At 41.6% G+C, this 22,037-nt stretch overlaps 2 protein-coding genes across 3 annotated transcripts; both read left to right on the top strand.

Moving 5' to 3' along the window:
* Nucleotides 1-2,802: 2,802 nt before the first annotated feature.
* Nucleotides 2,803-17,523, top strand: LOC108890200 (TBC1 domain family member 14). 2 transcript variants are annotated; one of them, XM_018687025.2, is made up of 11 exons: nt 2,803-2,842; nt 4,355-4,437; nt 4,663-4,780; nt 6,246-6,352; nt 7,964-8,044; nt 8,168-8,256; nt 9,217-9,288; nt 11,816-11,944; nt 13,005-13,114; nt 14,487-14,745; nt 14,832-17,523. In XM_018687025.2, exons 2-11 carry the CDS (start codon nt 4,413-4,415, stop codon nt 14,886-14,888), a joined length of 1,047 nt encoding a protein of 348 aa, XP_018542541.1. In that variant the 5' UTR covers nt 2,803-2,842; nt 4,355-4,412; the 3' UTR covers nt 14,889-17,523. The 2 variants fall into 2 exon arrangements, with proteins under 2 accessions (XP_018542541.1, XP_018542540.1); XM_018687024.2 differs by having other exon boundaries at nt 2,823-2,842; nt 8,183-8,256.
* A 1,864-nt stretch (nt 17,524-19,387) lies between these two features.
* On the top strand, nt 19,388-20,588 carry LOC108890197 (C-C motif chemokine 4 homolog). The gene is made up of 3 exons (XM_018687022.2): nt 19,388-19,556; nt 19,657-19,768; nt 20,219-20,588. Exons 1-3 carry the CDS (start codon nt 19,487-19,489, stop codon nt 20,310-20,312), a joined length of 276 nt encoding a protein of 91 aa, XP_018542538.1. The 5' UTR covers nt 19,388-19,486; the 3' UTR covers nt 20,313-20,588.
* The last annotated feature ends 1,449 nt before the right edge of the window (nt 20,589-22,037 follow it).

Genomic DNA, 22,037 nt, shown 5'->3' on the forward strand with positions numbered 1-22,037 from the left:
CAGCAAATCAAAAGAAAAGTGGGGGAAAGTACTCACACGAGACTGGTGACTCACCCTTTGTGTAGTGCTTTCTCAGCCCAGTGCTCAGTGCAGTCTTTCCCATGAATCACCTCCATTCTCCAGCAGTGGAGGAACAGTTTTCCATTAGCGCTCACTTCCAGCTTCACGCATCCTCCTCCCATCCTTTCTTCATCCGTGACTGGCCTCATTTCTTCCTGTCTTCTATGTCAACTTCCCTCCTTGATGTCCAAACCTCAAGATGTTTTTGGGCATTTTCCTCTCAGGCTTCCCCATCCTCCCTCTCCTCCTCTCATCTCTTCTACATCACTCTGGTCTTCATATTTCTTTTTTAGTATTTCATTTGGACTCGAGCAGCTTCCCTGCCTTATGCTGGTTCCCTGCCATGACTTTGAAATGTGGCCACCTTTTTTCTGCATTGGCCCTTCTTGAATCTAAGAAAAATAAGGAAAGTAGTTACTGGTGACACCTATTTTGCTTTTACTCCCACCTTAAAAGATGAATTGTCTTCGCTCCTAATCCAGCACTATAGTCATTGACCCACTTCAGTGTTAAAATACAGAGCATATTTGGTCCATTTGTTATGTTATTGGTCCACCCCTAAGGCATGTTTCTATCCTCCTTTTAAAACTGGATGTATCTCACTCTTAAACAGTGGAGAAAGTGGTGCTTGGATTTCAGTAGTCTTTCAATAGTCATTTGCTTTTACATCAGTGCAGTCACTTCAGGTATTGCAAGGCCATTGATTGATCAGTTGGTCCACCATTTTGGTCCAGACAGAAACATTTCAAAACCACTGGATGGATGGCTGGCCATAAAATTTGCTACTAATTTCTCATCTAGCACCATAATTAGGTCATAATTGCAGTGCATCCAGTTCTCAGCCATAGTATGTGTTGTGTCAGTTAGAAAATGTTAGCATGCTATCAGGCTAACACAAAATATCTCATATCTCATAACTAAAAAGGTAATATGATAATCAAGAGGTTTTGTTTGGAGTTTTTTTTTCTCACCATTAGAGACTAACTGTTCCCTCTAGTTCCTGTCTTAATGCTAAGTTAAGCTAGGTGTCCTCTAGCTGTTGCTTCATATTTAATGTACAGGTGTGAGAAATTTTCATCTTCTAATTGGTCTAAGTCAGCCAGAAAACAAATAAACATATTTCCCAAAATGTCAAACTGTTCCTTAAAAATAAGTTGGACAACTTGGTTTACATTCTCTGCTTAAACGCCAACATATTAGCATCGTCACTGTAAGCATGTTAGCTGGCTGACATTAGCATTTAGCTTCTAAATATAACCACAGAGAGCCACTAGCATAGGTGGAGACTCCTAGTTCTTTTTTACTGCTTTTTTTGTTTGTTTGTTTTATGACTTTTTTTGAATCATCTTGTAAAGGACAAATTTTTTTGGCAGGTGCGCTAATAATAAAGGTTGTGGCTATAAAAGTAATTTATGGTAGCTTTATGTCTTTTAATTCCTTTTCCTCTTACATTTGGCACTTTAATGTCTTGTCCTCCTCCTCAAACCAAAAAAACTACTCTGATTCAATTACCTTTATTTGTCCCCAGTGCCAATGAAGGCCAGGCTCTGTACAACAGACAGCATCACAAAGACAGATTAATAACATGGGCTGCATCACTAACAGTCATGCATACACACACACACACCACACACACAGGAATAGATTTTCCTGGCTGTATTGTGCCCTGTACTGATCAATGTGAATGTTCCTGTGGTAGCACAGTGTTAAGCTGATTGCTTGCAGACCTCAGCCTGCATTATTAACCAGCTCAACACACACTGGAGGACATTTTGGACACAGTGGTGTGTGTGTGTGTGTGTGTGTGTGTGTGACTTACGTAGCCAACGTCTGGCCGGTGTGTGTACTCATATTGCACTTGCCCTATTTGCAGTGGCTTCCTAATTAACTAATAAGACACTGTAGCATCTTCTAGTGGTCTCCTCTAAAGGTCTTCCCTAAACTATTTCTGCTCTACCTTCTCCCTAATGCTGACCTCTGGATTTAAGCTTAGAGCTGCTGCCACACACACGCACACACAACGCTCTTAGACACGCAACCTGGTCAGTCAGTCAGGTGATAGTTGGCCTTGTGTTGAAGTGCCTTGTGGCCTTAGCTGTAATAGACTGACTGGTCACATGGCCTCCTCCTTCTATAGGCCTGCATCATGCTCCCAGTGGTGGAGCAGAACCACACATTCATTAGACATCAGTGACAAATTCTCAGAGGCCATATGAACGTTGTCCAAGGTTGTCGAGACATCTCTCAGTGTTTATGTGTGATTTCATGTGGACGTACAAGCCCTCCGTCCCCTCCATTAAATTTTACATCTGTGCCCGCCCACAGCATCAGCTGTAACCACTGTGGTGATTTTCCCTGGCTGTGGAGCTACATGCATGTGCTGCTGGCTGTCAGTACCCAGACATGCAAATATGGAGAAACTAAATCCACCAATTTTCCTCAATCTGTTCTTCACTCTGTGTGTGTGTGTGTGTGTGTGTGTGTGTGTGTGTGTGTGTAGATGCCGTGTACACGTCATTGCTGCCAGCAATGTGAAACTAAATATAGCCTGAATGAAATTGACCTCAAAAGAGAGTCGGTTTCCCTGTAACACTGTTGTAATTAAACCTACAGCTTTACGTTTATTTGTCTAACTCATCTTGTTTTTGTCGTCAGGAATATGAAACAAAGAGTGGTAGAGCTGGACCTGGCAACCCAACATCTCCCAGGCAGAGTGTGAGGAAAAACCTGGACTTTGAGCCACTCTCCACCACCGGGCACTTATACTGGAGGACAGACCTGCGTATGTAAACACACATGGCCCGTTTTAGATCTTTGAGTTGTTAGACTATCCCACATTTTTCACGCGCTCTCACTGCCAGTAGAGTTTGCTTATCAGAAAATAAAGCTATGTCTGTTTCTACTCCGTCTCTATCTTCCCCTCGTTTCGTCTCTATCAGCCCTCCTTCCTCTGCTGGGTCATTACACTCACACATTCAGTATCGTTCCAGCTCTCACTGTGTCCCCCGTTTGTCTCTCAGACTGTAAAAGAGAAGTGCTGCTGAAAGTTTAATGGCCCTCCCTCAGCCTGGCTCCATTTTCTTGCTTTTTTAGCATTTTGCATTTTGTTAACAGACAAACAGAGAGACATGTGCCGGGGCCTCGTCTTTCATTCAGTGGTGCTCTCTGCTGCTTCTGCTAGAGAATGAAAACGATGGTATGAATTAGCCAGATTTCCTGTGTGAAGACCAGGAAGTTTACTCTAACACTGGTTGACTAGCAGAACTGTGAGCTCAGCTGCTGCTCAGGCCTTTTGCTACATGCAACCTCCAATAGATTTTTCTTTCTTACTGTCACCCTCTACTGGTAAAAAACATTCAGGAAAAGTGCACATGCTGTAGTGCACATTTCAGTGTTATTGGCTTAGTAGAATTAGAGAGCACCGTCTATCTTCTGCTCTGAGATTCAACATCCTGAGGCAGAAAACACTCAACATCCAAAAATCACATTAACTTCTACTGATGAGAACGAATTAAAAGTATAAAAGTCGATCATATTTACAGTAAACACTCATGTTGAAATGACTTTATATCCTCCTTTTATTTATAGGATGAGCATGTTATAAAATGTTACCCAAAAAAAAAAAAACCTCATGGTCCACTTACTAGAATTTTCAAGAGCTTTGAGCTGAATCACATGGTCTTCATCAGCTGATAGAGATGGTTGAAAACTCCCAAAAAAGCCAGTAAGTGGACCTTGAGTTATTATCATTATTATTTTTTTCTAGACTGTCATTTCCAGTGAACAAATCTGTCTCAACTCAAGGTCCATTTAGTAGTGGTTGGGGGTGGGGCTTTCACTCATACAACATGATCTTCATCAGCACAGTTTGTAAATTTGTGCACCAAAGGGATGACAAGTGTAACCTCATTTTGATTTTTATATTTAACAAGATGCAGTCTCAGAGGTTCAGCTAGCAGCATCTTCCACCACCACATCAGCTGAGTGACTTAAAGAGACACGCCCCTGACTGACAAATCAACCACGTGCTCTTGTTAATGAATTATTGAAGAGGAAATGGTGTTTCAGTACAGGATAATAGCATGATAATAATAGCATGACATATACAGCACAGTGTAACATTCACACCACAAGCAAGTTACTGGACCAGAGTCAGGGAGGAGCTCCTGTCCTGTTCCTCTGTGTATGTTTTTCCTCTCTTCATGCCACAGAAGCTTGCTCAGCATGAATAATGCAAGTTAAGTTCAGAGAACACATAGCCGCTAACCCATTTACTTATCTATGTGTGTTACAGTAATCTGCCTGCCAAGCCAGCTGAGGAGGCACAGAAACACAGACAGCAGTATGAAGAGATGGTGGCCCAGGCCAAGAAGAGAGGTGAGCTCATTTGACAAAAGATTCAACATTCACTCTCTTTTTCCAGAGTGTAAGGTGAGGAAATCTGCCATTTATTTTTCCTCCACCTTTCTCTTTAAGTTTGGCAGACTACAGGGCTGAACACGCTATCTCTGCCTGTCTATCCTGAGCCTGGGTTCCTCTTTACTCTCTCATTTTCCCTCTGTTTTAGTATCTGACCGCCTCTCTCCACTCTCCTGTCTGTAGAGTTGAAGGATGCTCAGAAGAGGAAGAAGCAGCTGGAGGATCGGTGTAAGCTTGAGGAGAGCATTGGCACAGCTGCCCAGACCTGGAACCAGGAGATCTTACCTAACTGGAGTACAATGTGAGTACTAACACTGTGACAGAGTTTAGAAATATGCTGATGTTTTCCCAGAATCCACTTATTTTTAACCGTTGCTTGAAATATGCTTCTCTGTACTGATAAATCCCATCTCAAACTTTTGAACAGTCCTGTGCTTTAAACAAAGAACAGCAACTTGAATCTTATACCTTTTGAACACATGAAAGACTGAGAGTTATCCCATCATTTCTTTTTCACATTAGCCCAACCCAGTGGTGTAATTCAGCACTCTGATCGATGCATCGCCCTCTCTTGTCTTGTGTTACATTTTGAAGGCACTGTAAATTCCTAAATGTGACTGGACCTGCTGTGGAAAGAAGTCAGATTAAGTATGCAAGCGCCCTCGCTGAGTCAGCAATTAGCTTAGAAATCAAATACAAAGCACATCACTGTACGGACCAGGTCTTTTTACACTGAGTTGGATTTGCTTCGTTACAATATACCTCTGTTTTGACTGGACATATGAGAGGACCACTTTCCATACTCATAAACAAAGAGTGTAAAATAGATATTTTCAAACCATTTTAAAACAAAATCATCCCTGTCATATGAAAAAATCATTCTAACTATTAATTGCACAATCCAGAAATAGACCTCCACACCAGACAGTGTGTAATGCTTTTTGTAGAAATAACCAGTGACAGATTCCATCTTACTGTCTAACACATGCCTGGTTTTATGCTGGTGAATATGGGGGGGTGCTAATTGTCTGTCGTCTTTATATCTAATAATCATTGAATGTCTGTTTAGAATTTACTGAGATATCACAGTCACCATATTGTGAGCATACACTGAGCAGCTGCTGTAGACCAGCACTGTAGGGAGAGAACACAACCCAGTCTTGTGCTGACATGATGGTTAATTATGAGATTAATAAAAGACCTGTTGTACAAGCACAACTGCCACATGTTCATTCCATCATGTTGATTTGAATTAAACTCAATGTCAGTACCTTTGTTGTACCTCCTACTCTTACATACTTGTCATAGTTGGTATTCTAAAATATTGCCACTCCTGTGGGTGTAAGACCTTGAACTAAGTTTAGTGCACTTAAACCATCTTGATTTACTAACAGAGATTCCCAGTCTCCAAAAAGCTCTTCAACCACAAGGAGACACATTGATACAGTGCACCAATGAAGGCAGCGTAATATGACCCTATCCTGATTGTTTTAGTTTTCTTCTGTTAGCTGTCATACCATTTATATTGCTAAAACAATTACAAATGTGGCAGTATGAATTAGAGGGGGAGCATTGTGAAGTATAGGGTAAACATAAACAATGAGTAAAAGAGGGATGAGTTCAGGATTAGTTTTACTCTGAAGTAAGAATTCATTTCCAGCTCTTACGGTAGAAGTGACTGCCACCTTGTGGCTCAGATCAATAAATGGTTTTGACAGTTGTTAAGCAGCCTCTGAACTTCCCTCCCACATTGAACCCTCCTCCAGGTGTACATCTCGACGAGTGAGAGACCTCTGGTGGCAGGGCATCCCCCCCAGTGTCAGAGGCAAAGTGTGGAGCCTGGCTGTGGGAAACGAGCTCAACATCACACATGGTACGCGGGAGTGAATGTGATTCTCAGCGTGAATGAGAAGAAAGGGCTCATATATGTAAGGTCCGATACCAAAACTCATGAACTGCCAAAGCTGTATTTGACCTGTGAGTGTCAACGTCCTGATTTACTCCGTAACCCAATCAATCAGTATCACCTGCACTGATATTGAATCCATCATAATAGTAGTGTGTACAGGCTAAGTCCACATACACACATTTGGTGCACTCCCTCACTGATGGGTGTAGCAGTTTGTCTCGGTGCTTGTAATTGAATAAGTGACAGTGAGACAGATAGAAGAAGAAGGAAGAGCGTGTCCATTAAGGAGGAGCATGGTCCAGTGATTCCCAAGTACAAGAGGGAACAAGCAGCATTTCAATGAGTTCTCTGAGCCTTGCTTGATATTACACACACACACACACACACACACACATACTGTAGATTCATTTTCCACTTGCTAAAGGAGCACCAATTTCAAACTGGCAGCCCCTACACTTACTGTGTGTGCGTGTGTGTGTGTGTGTGTGTGTTCTCCTCAGAACCCTCGGGAGCTACTTGCAGATAAGCGCTCGCTCACTCACTGCTGAGCTGGCCCACTCTGCTTTTTGCTACTCAGCCTTTTAAATGGAGCACATTGCTTTGCACTATCACTCTGCACACACACACACACACACACACACACACACACACACACTCATCCATCCAGAGCTCAGTCCCTGCAAAGTTGTCTGTAAGTAGTAGCTAAGTGACAGTATTCCCTCACTTAAGGTGAAGCAGTTTTATTGCTACTGCTATTGCTACTACTAGGATTACTGTTACCGCTCACTTTTACTTGGTGGTGGAAAAAAGTGACGTGTAGCGGGAGAGAGGTGTGGGAGAGATACTGCATGAGGTCAACAGGACAGGTGCATGTCGAGAACAATAGGAAGTTAGTTATTGTAGTTTGGCACACTTATTAGCTGTATGAGCAGAAGGTAGAACATTACAAACAGCTAATTCAGCATACTTTTAATGGTGCCAATTTGCAGAAATGTAAACAAATATAGGCTAAAACAATCAAAATGAAGCTCATAGCTAACTCACCTAGCATGAATTACCTCCAAACAGAAGTTGCTATGCCAACATAATGTTATTAACAACAATAAAATACATCTTTGGAATCTGAATCCATTATATGAGACAATTTCCCCCCATTTTGATGTTTGATGTGAACATTAACTGAAGTTCCTGTTCTGTATCTGCATGATTGTACACACTGCACTGCTGCCACACGATTGGCTGACTGGATAACTGCATAACTAAGCAGGTCGGGGCCACCAGTGCAGAGCTCCACATCATGTCTTAGAAAGCTCATTATTTGGGTCCTGCATCTCATCACTAGAGGGCAGCCACAGGTCAAAGACTAAACAAATGGCTTCTGAAATGGTAGGAGATCTGTTTCCTTTAATCAGCTGTAGTGTTACTGCTGCAGAGAAATGTGAGGAGCTGATGCCTTTTATCACCTGAAGTGGTTTCTGTCCAGTCATCATGTTCTCTGCTCAGTCTCTTTAGCCTCTGTCTTCCCTCTCTTGTCTCCTAATGGCTGTACTGTGGTGCTGTAATGTGTCCCTGCAGAGCTGTATAACATCTGCCTGGCCCGGGCAAAAGAGAAGTGGAAGACCACACCAGCACCTACCACAGAGACTGAAACTGAAGGTAGAGACAGAACAGAAACTCTGTCCTTCACTTTTTCTGGCTTTTTATGTACATTTTGGCCCATATGTAGTCACACATTTTTCTGCCATGTTTCTGCCATGTGCTGCCATGTCCTCATGTCAGATGCTGGTTCTTCAGATAGGGAGTCGAGCCTGGAGCTGATCAAGCTGGACATCTCAAGAACCTTCCCCCAACTGTGTATCTTCCAGCAGGTCAGTGAGAGAAGCTCAGCCACCAACAACACTATGTCAGGGCTGATCAGAGCAGTTCAATGAGTTTCCATTGCAGAAAACAAGTAATAGGTAACCACAAAGAACGCATTATATTCTACTGTTATTCTAAATATGACAATAATCAGATACATATTCATGTAAACGACAGATTGTGTTTGGATATTCCAAATTTTGCCTTATTCCCAGTTCAGTGTTTTCTGATTAAGACACGGGATATGCTGATATTATTCACCTTTTAGCTAATTCTTTGGACATGTACATATACATCTGGACTATGTGTGTCTGTTGGAGTTTTTACACAGGCTCTGTTCATGGTAAATGGTAAATGGACTGCACTTACTTATAGAGCTTTTCTAGTAACCGCAACAAACTCGGAAGAAGTTGACACTGCGAGTTCACCCATTCACACATTCATACTGCACCTCTACACACAGCGCCTCTCTATCACACACATTCATACCTGATAGTATGCCATCTAGGGCAACTGGGGGTTCAGTATTTTTGAGATCAAACCAGTGACCTTCTGTTTAGTGGAAGACCTGCTTTACCTCCTCAGTCACAGCAGACCTGTACACAAAGCAAGTAGACAACAGTTTGCATTGTTCAAGAAACACACCTAAACACACCTACACACATGCACGGCTGCATGTGAACAGGAACATTAGTGGAATATTCATTTTCATTGGCCGTGTAAGCAGCTTAGTGGGAATATTGTCTTTTCAGAATAAAGGGGAAAAAAATATATTTCATGCTTGTAAATATTGTAAAGCACTAAGACACACACATGACAAGATGCCACTGAAACAACAATCTCTCATGTCCTTTTTTTCTACGTTTTTCTACATTCTCAACAAGCCTACTCTGATGTTATTGGTTGCATGTGAGTGTATGTTGCCCTGTTTCTACCTTTGTCCTCATTATTTCTTTGTTCGCCATCAGGGCGGGCCCTATCACGATGTGCTGCACAGCATTCTGGGAGCGTACACATGTTACCGGCCAGACGTTGGCTACGTAAGTCACACACACACACACACACACATATGCACAACCAGTACATCCTGTTGTGAGCCCTCAGTGCACTTTATACCTCTTTTTTTTTTCAGTCCACATAGATTAGTCACAAATCGGAGCAGCTCTTAATATTATCATGTGAATGCTGAGGTCTTGTACAGTAGTACTTTTCATGAAGGTTACAAATGACACAGCATGGACTTAAATCTCCCACGTGTCACCTACACAGTCTGTTATTATCTTAAATAACCAGGGTTTGATTGCAGTCGAGATGACTGGCAGATTTCCACTGAGTGTGAGGTGTCTACCAGATGAAAGGAGCTCAGTGGAGAGTGTATGACAAGACAATATTCTCTGTGTCCGTGCTGAGATGTTCGGTTCCCTGTCAGTGGGACATTAAGAGGAAATTTGAGGGTGAAATCTGGGAACGGTGGAATTTGTTTTCTGTACATAATAAGCAGAGTTCATCACACTGAAAAAGTATGTGTTTCTATTAAGTTTTTGGTTACTGAGCTGCACTGAGAATAAATAAACACAGACTGAGCCGAAAAAATGTATTTTCAGCTAGAATACACAGCTCGACAGTAACAGGCTCTGACCCAGGTCCAGAGGAAGAAAACAGGATCAACTCGGAACAAAGATTTCATCAAGTCTGTTTTAACCTTTGGCCTCATAACATGGTGAGGTAACTGAGGAGGTTTTGTGTTGTCTGTGAAGGTCATAGCTCAGTGATGCCTGGAGAGAATTTCCTCAATTTGGAACAAATGTTCACTTAAACTCAAGGATAAGTTGCTTGGATTTTGGTGGTCAAAGGTCAAAGGTCAAGTTTGCTGTAACCTCACAAAACACGTTTTTGGCCTGTTGAACGTGAGGAGGGAATTTTATTACATCTGGTACAAATGTTCACTTGGACTCAAGGATGACATGGTCAGAGGTCAAAGGTCAAGGTCACTGTGACCTATCAAAACACATTTTTGTTCATAATTTAAATATTCAAACGCTAATTATTTGCAGCTGGATGCATACAACCACAATAATTCCAGTCACTAATTGGGTTTGACTTTTCTTTTTTCTTTTTATTCCTGTTGTGTGTTACTCTTTCTAAATGTTACCTCTGTCTCACTGGCTGCTTTGGCGTACTGAATCTCCCACGCAGAACAATGAAGACTGACCCTGAAACAAAGGCACACTGGTTGTTCACAGCTGCATTCAGCTGGTGGATAGAGCAAACACAGAACCTCAGCTATCAGCTCATAGTCAACATTGTACCGCTGTTGGTCAGAAATTACAGGTTGTAACACCTCATTAAAAACCACAACTTGCCAGTTTGACATTTCTGTTTGTGTAAAGATTACACAAAGCTTTTTTTCATTTTAGACAGAGGCAGGCTAACTGTCTCCATGTTTTTCCAGTTTTTATCTTTTTTTTTTTTTTAACCAGTAAATACGGATATCTATGTATTGATTAGTATTGATATTAGTAAATCACATGTGCTAAAAGGGAATGTTTGAAATTCAGAGTGGTGGTTGTGGTAATTTTTTATTTTGAAGCCCTGCTCTGAGTTTCCACCTCTCCGCTGCAACTTGCATGAAGCTCCACACGTCATCGCAGGCGTCCAATCACGAGCTCAGACCTGCCTCATTTTCATTACATCTCTACACTGCAGTGCCCAGTGGTTTGGGCAAGGCATCTCCACTGTGTGTAGGCGTGATTAGTTAGTTAGCACACCTCAACATCTTTTCCTTCCACTCACTCTTCTCTTCCTCCCAGGGAGATTTATTAATCATGTGCCTCTGTTTCTTTGCATGACTCATGTCTGTCTGTTCTCACACTCACATTTCACACTGAAGTCCTGGCCTGCTTGATGCTCGATCTCTTCATTTATGATGTATTATTCATCAAACCATGGAGATTGAAGCATAAACTTGATTTTTTTTTTTTTTAAGTCGCCTGCTCTTTCAAATAATACATTTTGGTCAGTGGCAGTGATAAAAAGTGACGGCTGCTCCTTGATGTTGTCAGCGTCATGCTGTGCTGTTACACTGAACTCATGTTTGCACTTCAGAGCCATGTTGCGCTTGTAGATGCTGTGGTTTGCCTTTCTGCTCCTCACCGCAGCCCCACGCTTTCTATACTTGTCTATAAATGAGTGTGACTTCCTGCGCTGACCCCAACCCATGAGCTGCTAAACACACACAACCTATGCATCCACCTCTGTGCACTTTCCCCCCCCCTTTTTTTTTTTTTTTTTTGTTCCTTGCATCTGCCTTTGTCAGCATTTTATCTCACTTTCCAGCTTCAGCATCCAGACTGAAGCTGAGTTACTTATCATTTGAAATGAGATTAGTGTTGATGGTGGTGCAGTGACAAAATTGACCTTTAGCAGGTGTTCACTTGTCTCTGCTTTCTCTTCAGAGACAGAAGTCACAGTACCACACTAACGCTTTATACAGACAAGCTCAAAACTCCACTTTTAACAGATGTTTTATTGTGTTTGTACAAACTTTGTGTGTGTGTGTGTGTGTAGGTGCAGGGAATGTCGTTCATCGCAGCAGTGCTGATCCTGAACCTGGACACAGCTGATGCCTTTATAGCTTTTGCCAACCTGCTCAACAAGCCCTGTCAGATGGCCTTCTTCAGAGTTGACCACAGCCTTGTCAGTAACACACTCTCTCTCTCTCTCTCACACACACACACACACACACACACAGACAGGCGTCAAGCATCAAAACTTGAAAAACAATGTGTACACCTCACTTAACACTCTCTCTCTTAACACATTTTGATACCAGCTTAGGTTGTTCACCTGTATTGTTTTTAAATTTTATTTCATGAATGTCAAGGTTAATTTTCTATAAGATAAATAGCAATAAATAAAATGTATAACACATAGTGATAAATAAAAATACAATAAAAGTAATAAATAAATAATAATACATAAGATTAGGTGAAGGGACAAATGGAGACTGAAAAAGACAATGTTTCAACATCCTGTAGTCAAATGATCAAACCAACACTTACAGTTAAATGTGATCCCCAAGAGATATACATGTGTAAAAAGCTTGTGGAAGTCTCAACAGCATATGACAACACTGCACGATAGAACAGTCATTTGTGGTCAGTAACATCTGCGGAGCTTGAAACAGTACATTCATACCATGTAACAGTTTGTTTCATTCAGTGCATTTTAAACCATTTCCATCATATTTTTATAATGACATCAACATTTTGGGGCGTTTCAGTTAATCAATCTAATTTGATCTGTCAGGCGTTTTTGAAATGGCAGAAAAAAGCCTCACAGTTTCATTTCAACTCAAACCAGCATTTGCTGCTTAGTTCATTTGTCACAGTTGCTCAGAAACATACTAAAAAATGAGGTTTTTAACTCTACATTTTCAGCTCGTCTGTGTCTTTTTCAATGAAATAATCCAGTCACCTGTGCTGGACGCAGCAGTGCTCAGTGTAGATCTCTGACAGCAGGTCCTAACTGAAACCCTGCGCACTCGTCTATCTAACATGTCAACACCACACACGTCTCTCTGGACCAGCTACAGCATCCATCAGCCTGTGTGCTGCCTGTTTACATTCTGCTCTGACGCTTTGCTTTGTTCACCGTCGTCCATTTCTACAGATGACTCAGTGGCCTCCTGATTGAACACAATGTTGTGGTTTGTGTTTATTTTACTACATTAGACCACCTTCTTTCCTCTCCACAGATGTTGACCTACTTTGCCGCATTTGAAGTGTTCTTTGAAGAGAATCTACCAAAGCTCTTTGCACATTTCAAGAAAAACAACTTGACCCCTGATATTTATTTAATCGACTGGTGAGTTTCTTAAGTGTTCTTTTTTTATTCCCATCTTTCTGCCTGCCCTCACATTCACTGCCTTCGTGTTTTTAATACAGTGAATTTTCTGTGATATAATTAGACTCTGATAATCTGACAGTTACTCTCTTTGAACTACTTACCACCGTGTCATTTCACAGCTAGAACATGAACTGTACATGGTTTGTTGTCCACCTACGTGCAGGGTGCACTCTGTTCTCTGTCTCTGGTAAAAAAAAAAAAAAAAAAAACAGTTACGTGTCGTCATCTGGAAACATGACTCTCGTGTCACACTGAGCCCGTCACAGTTTCAGTGTCAGGTGTGTTTCTGAGAAAACAGGACAGGCAGTTTGTGCAGACAGGTGACCTCTGCCCATGTTAATGTGGAAATTTCTAGATTTCTATTTTTACTGAACTCACACCTCACCCACCCACCCTTACTGAGACAGAGGCAATATTTCAGTATTCATCCTTTACTGTTCATCACTATACATTTTCTAACTTTGTCAATTATTAGAATTAATTTTATTTTTACAGTGTAAGCAGCTGTTTGCTCACAAGTTCACTATATTAACTTAGATATGTCAGCGTGGGCTTCACAGCTTGTGCTGCCTCCAGTCGACTAAAAAAAAATCAGTCATTACAGGTTGAAAAGTTTAGTATCCTAACAGCAGTTTCAGATTGAATGCACAGATGGTTAGTTAGAGAGCAGCGAAGTAAATGTGACGGAACAAAACATAATCACGCACAAAAGAGTTTGTAGAGTGATGAAGAGTGCATTAGGGCTGAAAGTAATGAGTATTTTCATCATCAGTTAATCAAGAGATTATAACTCTTGATTAATCAAGCATCAAAAATGAGTGAAATCAGTTTCCACAGAGCCCTTGGCTCATTAAATGTCTTGTCAGACCAATGGGAATGGAATGGAAATATTTAATGAGGAGCACCCGGACCTATCGGCCGATCGAAACTTTTGCTTGAAAAATGACTTTTGCAGTGATAATGGAAACTTAGCCTGTAGTTGTTTACACTCTAATCAGAATCATCTTTATTGCCAAGCTGATACATACAAGGACTTCGTCTTGGTATGTTGGTGCCAAAACTAAGAAAGAAAGATAAGAAAGTAAAAGTTTACAAAGAACATAAGTAAAAGATGTGTGTTACTTTAATGCATTAATGTGTAGACCTTACCTTAATGTAGCATGTAGTGATGGGGGGGGGGCAGCTGCAGACAGGAAGAACTGAAAGTGTTACATTTCATCTTAAAGTTGTGCTTCTTTCCTGTTTTCATGTGTTTTGTTTTACTTAGTTTTTTGTATCATCACAAAACCAATATTCCCCCCCCCCCTCTGCCCTCCTCCTCCTCCTCCAGGATCTTCACCCTGTACAGTAAGTCGCTGCCGTTGGACCTGGCGTGCCGGGTGTGGGACGTGTTCTGCAGAGACGGCGAGGAGTTCCTGTTCCGCACGGCGCTGGGCCTGCTGCGCCTCTACCAGGACGTCCTGACCTGCATGGACTTCATACACATGGCTCAGTTCCTCACCCGCCTGCCGGACCTCATCCCCGCCGAGCAGCTCTTCCAGCACATCGCCGCCGTTCACATGACCAGCCGCAACAGGAAGTGGGCACAGGTGGGATGTTAAAGCTTGCACGGTTTAGGCTTCTCGGTGTGTTGTGTGTCTCTTTTTTTATTTATTTTTTTCAACCTCCACCTCAGGTCCTGCAGGCGTTACAGAAAGATCAGGAGCGAGGCAGCCCGGTGCTGAAGCGCTGAGCTGGGATCAGAAGAAACCTTCACACACTAAAGGACTCAACCAGCTCCCCTCCAGCCTTTGGGGTTTAAAAAAAAAAACACACTGGACTCTCACCAGGCCAGATGGACCTGAGAGAGACCTACACTCAGCTTTGGGGACTCATCTGGTTGTAGCTGCTGTGATAAACCTCTTCTCCAGTTCCATGTCACTGCTCTGACACCAGAACCAGGACCCTGGAGGAGAGGGTCTGTCAGCGACGAGGCAGGGGTGTGAAAAGGAACACGAGGCCTTATTTAACTCCCGGCACCCCTTCTCCGCTCAGAGGCCCAGCAGCGGACTGGAAACTGTGACTGGCAGAGGCTGAAGAATGTATCACACACTCCCACATACACGTATCTATCAGACTGATTCAGGTCTCCACAGACCAGGGGAAACCACAGAGATACAGTTACTACTCAAATCCCCCACTTAGTTTGTAATTCTGCTGTCAGAGCTCTCTCTGGCTGCAGCTCCACTCGTCTTTTTCTTTCTAAATATTTTCTGACAAAACAACAGTCTACTCCTCGACCTGTTAGGCCGGGAAAAACTATTAGACTGGGAAACTCCAGAGTCAGATCTGTGTGATAGTTTAAATGTGTCAGTCTCTTTGTTTCTGCACCTTCTTTTTCCACAGCCTCCGAGCTTGATTGATTTGCTTCTCCGCTTTTCGTTCGCTTCTCACTCAGTTCAGATTTTCTCTCCTGAACCATTCCCATGAAGTCAGCTCTTCTAAACACAGAGAGTTTAGTGAAGAGGTTTAAAGCCCTGAAGACGAGTTCGTTGTTACATGTAATGAAATGTTGTAACCCTCTGAACAGAGGTCATAAGCTGCCTGTAAAATGAGTTTTACAGTATATTTATGTAATAACTGGAGTAAGCGATGAGCTAATGTGTTACTGTTAGACACACAGGACACAGTTTCAGACAGTTTCCCCCTGCTCTCAATGTGTTTGAGGTACATTTCAGCTTGTTAGTGTTTTGATTCTTAATGTCTTGACGTGAGTGTTGATGTCTTTTGTGCATTTATTTAATATTTATCAAAAGGATGATGCGGCATAAACAGGACTTGTTCCAGTCACATGAAGGGTTGTTGCTGAGCCCTCTCCCCAAGTCAACAGTCAGCTATCGTGGCACGACTGCACCCTGTAGGTTCTGCGGCCCTCAGCACCCAGTCTCTCTCTCACTTTAACGCCTTTAAAAAAAAGACACCAATCCAAGCAAAGCAAAACGTGTGAGGAGGCTGTTTTAACACGTTCACAGTGGCATGAAAACAATCGGCTAGTTCATCTTCTTCATCCTGAATTTCCAGTCACGCAGATCATACGCACATGTCAGTGGTCACCTGAGCCTTCACCGTGTCACCTCCCTTCCTATCTGTGGCTGTCTGAGGTCGTTGGTGTGTCAAGCTCCCTGACGTAGCATTCACACTGTGGTTAAAGTGTCATTCCATCCTGACCAGCAGGGGCGGGGCCAGCGTCAGGGTTGAAGTTACATTCCAAGCATTGTTTTGATGAGTTAGCCAGCTAGCAGGCATTACTTGATAATCAGATTTTTAAAGTGAAGTACCATCTTGCTGTTGATCCCATACAGTTTGATAAATATCTTATATGTGATGTTTATTTCTTTTAAAGCCCATTTTGCACATAAAAGTTGAGAAGTGCAGAAATGTTGCTGGTTGTTGAAGAGCTGAGGTTGGGTTGAGGTTTTCTCTCCAAAGAAACTGCTGATGGTATTTCTCAGTGTAACTGTCCTGTTATTGGTCGTGAAGCTGCTTCATCTCATGTGTTGTGCTACTGATTTTGTGTGTGATGCAGTTAACTTCTGTTTTGTTTTTGTTTTTGTTTTTTTGCCCTGTCATATTGATGAAATCTTCCATTTGGCCTGTGTATCTGTCGTCCCCACCGAGGTGAGACTGCACTTTCTTAAATTACCTGGACCACAACTGAAGTATGAGAAGTGTTCTGGTTTTTAAAAACAGGAAGCGCCTTTCATTTGTTAATCGTCATCTCAGTCGGTTTATGGCTGCTAACAGACAGTCTGTGTTTGAGTGTGTGTTTCATCTCTGCAGCGTGCAGCAGGCTCTCTGATCATTCTCCTCAATGCAACCCCCCACCCCCACCCCCACCCCCCTTCTCCTCCTGTGTGGTGACACACCGCAGGACTGCAATAAAGCTTTTTGCACATACATGTAAGCCTTTGAGTTGTGCCTCTCATCACCAGTTTATGTCATCACTCACAGGTTTAAACGGGTTGTGTGTCCATGTATGAACTGACCCTCCCAGCTCTACTAACACTACCTTCTGTCTGCCCTTCTATCACAGAACACACGCTGTATGACCCACACTGGTCAAAAACCAAACTCAATCAAACTAAATTTAAAGAAGAAGTGTAATATACTGTTGTGTAATGATCTGTTTGATTTTCTGGATGTTTTTCATTTCTTGGGTTCTGTTTGTTTTGCATTGTCTTTTTTTTTTTTCCCCCTCAAGAGACCCATGTACTGTAGAGGACTGATAGACACACATGGAGACAACAGAGGGTCACCATGCAACTTTATCTCACTTGAAATGTATATAAACAATGGTTTTATTAAAATAAAGAGCTGTACATATTCAACCTGGAGCCTGTTCTGTGTTTTTGTTCACATTTAATGGAAAAAAAACAACATTTTGAGCAGCCATTTTATTTTTATCTTAAGCCCGCCTTGTCAACTTTTACTTGCAAGTGAATGCCTACATTTCCCAGACGACCTTTCATCAACTCTGAATGGCAAACATGAACATGTTGCTGTCAGATCATTTCTGAGCAAAGTATTGTTTTAACACTGAGTTATATCAATGAGTGAACAGTAAAGATGTGGACAGTAGAACCAAAACAATTAGCTGAAAGAGGCTAAAAAGCTCAACAGGATTGAAGGAAACTGCAGTCCTGCTATGATTTTCTGTGGATACATTACTCCTACTTGCATTACAACAACTCAATGCTAAAGGAGTGCTCCACTAATATTACAAGTTACGTGTACTTCTCGTAGGGAGTTCACCTCAGCGTGTGAAAACAGTTATATAAAGTCCTCTAAAGCAGCGGTCTCCAACCACCGGGCCCCAGACCGGTATCAGGCCGTGGATCATTTGGTGTTATTGACTAGTGGAGTCTGCGGGGTGTTTTATTTTGAAAAATGACCGGAATCTCTGCCCGTCACATCCGTCTGTGTCTCCTGATGCCGCTTGATACGCATCTGTTTATGTCGCAGCTGTGACGCCTTACAAATTAAGCCAGCTAGCTAACTAGCTAAAATGAGTAAAAAAACAAAAAACAAACATCTTTGGAGAGGTTTTTTGAAAAGGGAAAAGGCCCAATGATGAAACAACATTAAAAGACAAGTCTGAACCCAAGTTCTCGGAAGAAAAAACGTGAACAAGAAGGACAGAAGCAAGTCTTCAGAGCCACCACAGCAACAGATGTAGCTGCATTGAGAGCACCGTACTTCGTTGCTAACCGTGTTGCTAATGGCTAAGAAGCTGTTGACGTTGAAGAGCTGATGCTGCCTGCTGCTGCGTCACGGTGAGTTGTATTTATCATGCTCTTTACGTGTGTTTGTTTGTTTTAATGCCGAATCTGTATTTATACGATATGGTATATATACGGTAATTTTGACCCCCACCCCCCCGACGACGGCTGGCCCGTGAAAACATTGTCTTACATGAAACCGGTCTGTGGCGCAGAAAAGTTTGGGGACCAGTGCGTTAAGGCTCAAGAGGAGCTTTGTCAAATCAGACTCTGGTGACAAAATCAGTGACATAACTGTAGTGACTGGAGTTATGTGTTTTCGATCGAGTTGCATCATGGGTAATGTAGGATTCAGCGAGTTTAAAGGTGGAAGCATTATAGGGACCTCAGGATATTTTAGCCTCTGCTACTTCGATTTTGACTGTTAGCTTTTTCATCTGTCTGCTGGAATTCTCCCACCACTTAATGGAAAGTTCAGTCTTTACCCTCTTGACCTTGATAAAAAAGATCCCAGCTAGTTGCTGTTCTGGAGCTTTCTATCATATCTCATGACCATCATTAGCAAATCACTGTAGTCTGGATGTAGATATCTTAATAGCCTGATGTCCAATCTCTTCAGAAATTCAAATGGATTAAATGTGACAGCCTGAGCTTTAAGACTGATGTGATTAACCGTGCTCCATCACCATCATCAAACACTACGGTGTTCCATCCCTCCAGCAGAGTCCCAGAGACTTACTGAGAGAATTTATGTTTTTTCCTTTAATTTCTCACCCATCTGTTCAATTTGCTTTGTATATGTGTGCTTTGAGATATATGTCAGGGCTAACCACAGCTGCATTTCCTCTGCAATCAACCACTCGCAAACCAAGCTCAGTGGAAAGTTTCTGTCAACACAACCTCAACCTCCCTCTTTCACACCAGTGACACCTTTTTTTTTTTTTTTTTCAAAGATTTTTTATCTTGATAAACATAACACCTCACCACATTTTATTCAGTAGCCCCTTACTGCATCTGAAGAACAGTTGGTTTTTAATCTCCGTCACCATCTACAGAGGACTATCAAGTCATTATGAGGACCGTTCACATCCTCCTGCTCTGCATCCTGGGGGCTGCACTGCTCTCTCCAGTGGTCTGCAACAGTAAGAGCCTTTTTATCATTTAAATATCTTCTGTGATAAAGGTGTTACCTCTGATGATATATTACCCTGATAACATATTACTTGATATTCTTTTCTTCAGGTGGAACTGGTCCTGATGACTGCTGCTTCAGTTTCTACCCAAGAAGAGTGAAAAAAGACCTCGTCAAGGGATATTACATGTCTGATCACCGGTGCCCGAGGACTGGAGTCGTGTAAGTACTGCAAACTGAGTTTACTTCATTATCTATATGTTAATACAATGACCTAAATTAGTGTAATATAAACTTAATACCATAATTTGAATACATATTGAATTTATATTTTAGAAGGAAAATACAGTAAACCTTTTGTACTGCACACTACAAATATTTATTTTCCTCATTTGATATACAGTTTATTGAATAAAAATAATTCTTTACCATTACTTTCTCATTATATATTCTAATGTTGGTGTCTACACTCTACTGCTGTAATGTGCAATTTCCATCCTACAGACCAACTACACCTCATTTTATCTCCTGTTTGTTCTGCTTCGTCTGTCTGCGTTCACTCTGTAGTTTTCTCTGACTTATTGTTGAAGCTCTTTGTCAACCTTTTATGAAATGTATTTAAAAAAACAAATAGTGTGTATCATGACGACATTTTCACCTTCTTTGTTTCAGTTTGATGACACAAAAGGGTCGTAACATCTGCGTGGATCCAAATCTCTCCTGGGTTCAGAACATCATGAAATATGTGGATGAAAAAACCTTTTAAACCAGCTGTCTGTCTGGAAAACTAAATCCTGCTGTGTTTGTCGCTTTATTAAATCTCATACTGTGAAAGTTTTGATGCTCTTGTTAAAACACAGCAAAGATTTTAGTGCTAATGTGCAAACCTGCCGTAAATAATCAAAGATTTTGCTTTCAAATGAATGAATCATTTAGAGTCTGAAGTGACTCACTAACCTACTGATCCTTTGTCTGTGTCTGTGCCTTCTGGATGCTTTGTATTACCCACAATATCATACAGAATAAACATCATTCAAATACAGTTGTGTCAAAATTTGTCCCATCTCTTCTCAAGACTTCCTAAGATAGAAAACAATCTGTCTTGTCACAATTTAGGGGGCAAGGACACAGGGATGAGGACCCAAATGTAGACAAAACAAAAGATTTATTAAAAAAAAAACGAACCAACAAAAACTCACTGGCGAAAGGCGCAAAGAAAAGTCCATGAAAGCAAGAGGTCCAAAACAAATCCAAAAGGAACACAGGGATACACTGGGGAACACGGGAGAACACGGGAGAACACGGGAGAACACTGGAACACACGACACCTAACAAGACTCACAACCAACGCATCCACAGGACATGACAATACTCTGACATTGGGATAATTATAAATGAGACACAGGTGGGGCTGAAAAAATGAGGGAAAACCAGACAAAGACCAGAAGTAAAAACACCAAAGACCAGACAGGACAAGAGACTTTGAAATAAAACAGGAAGCAAGAAAGTAATTTTGTAATTACATGGGAGATATGGCATTTCTTAAAAGATTATCGTCATTTAAATATATTTTGAATTTATTATTAATTCATAATTTACTCAGGTTGAACCTCATTTGTGCCCTGGTATTTTTGAACCCAGGCCTTATTTTCACGTGTTTTTAGCTGTAAATGATTATATTTGGTGTAAATAACTGGAATCTTTGCAATACTGAGCATGGACAGCATACCCAGCCACTGTGAACAGCTGCTGCAATGGAATCCAGTGGGAGAGTACGTCCACTAAAGTGCTTGTTTTTGTCACTGACAGGCTCAGGTTGTTATTATAAGAATCTGAAAACATTGTGGATAGGATTCGTACAGAGATAGAGCTTTTTATTAAAGAGTAAGATCCTTTTTGTTCAACTAGAAACATCACTGTAAATCACTACCAGAGTCCATTGACAAAAACAACACTTTTATCAAGCAGAACACAGGAGCTGCTGAATTGCTGCTGCCTTGATCAGTTAGTTTGTTTGTGTTGTTTTGGGACTCTTGATGGTGAAAGAAGTATTTACATCCTTTACAAGAGTTAATAGTGCCACTCAATAACAATCAATCGAGGCAGGCTAGCACTACGGTAAATGGTAAATGGACTGCACTTACATAGTGCTTTTCTGGTCATGGGCACTTTACAGTACAGGTCACATTTGCACACCTTCATATGGACTGGTAGAGCTGGAGATCAAACCACTGACCATTTGTAGTGAGCGTCCAGCTCCACCTCCTGGGCCACAGCCACCCCAGAATTTTAATGGTCAAAGGTCAAGGTTACTGTGACCTCACAACATTTTCAATGGAGTCTGGACGTGGTATATAGTGATGTTTCTGGTTAAAAATGATCCTACTTTTCAATTAAATGGTCTGTCTCTGTAGGAATCCTATTCATAATGTTGTCAGACACGCAAAATAACAATCTGAGCCTGTCAGTGACAAAAACAAGCACTTTAGAG

This window comes from Lates calcarifer, unplaced genomic scaffold (assembly GCF_001640805.2).
Source record: "Lates calcarifer isolate ASB-BC8 unplaced genomic scaffold, TLL_Latcal_v3 _unitig_169_quiver_1121, whole genome shotgun sequence".
Classification (NCBI taxonomy): Eukaryota; Metazoa; Chordata; class Actinopteri; family Centropomidae; genus Lates; species Lates calcarifer.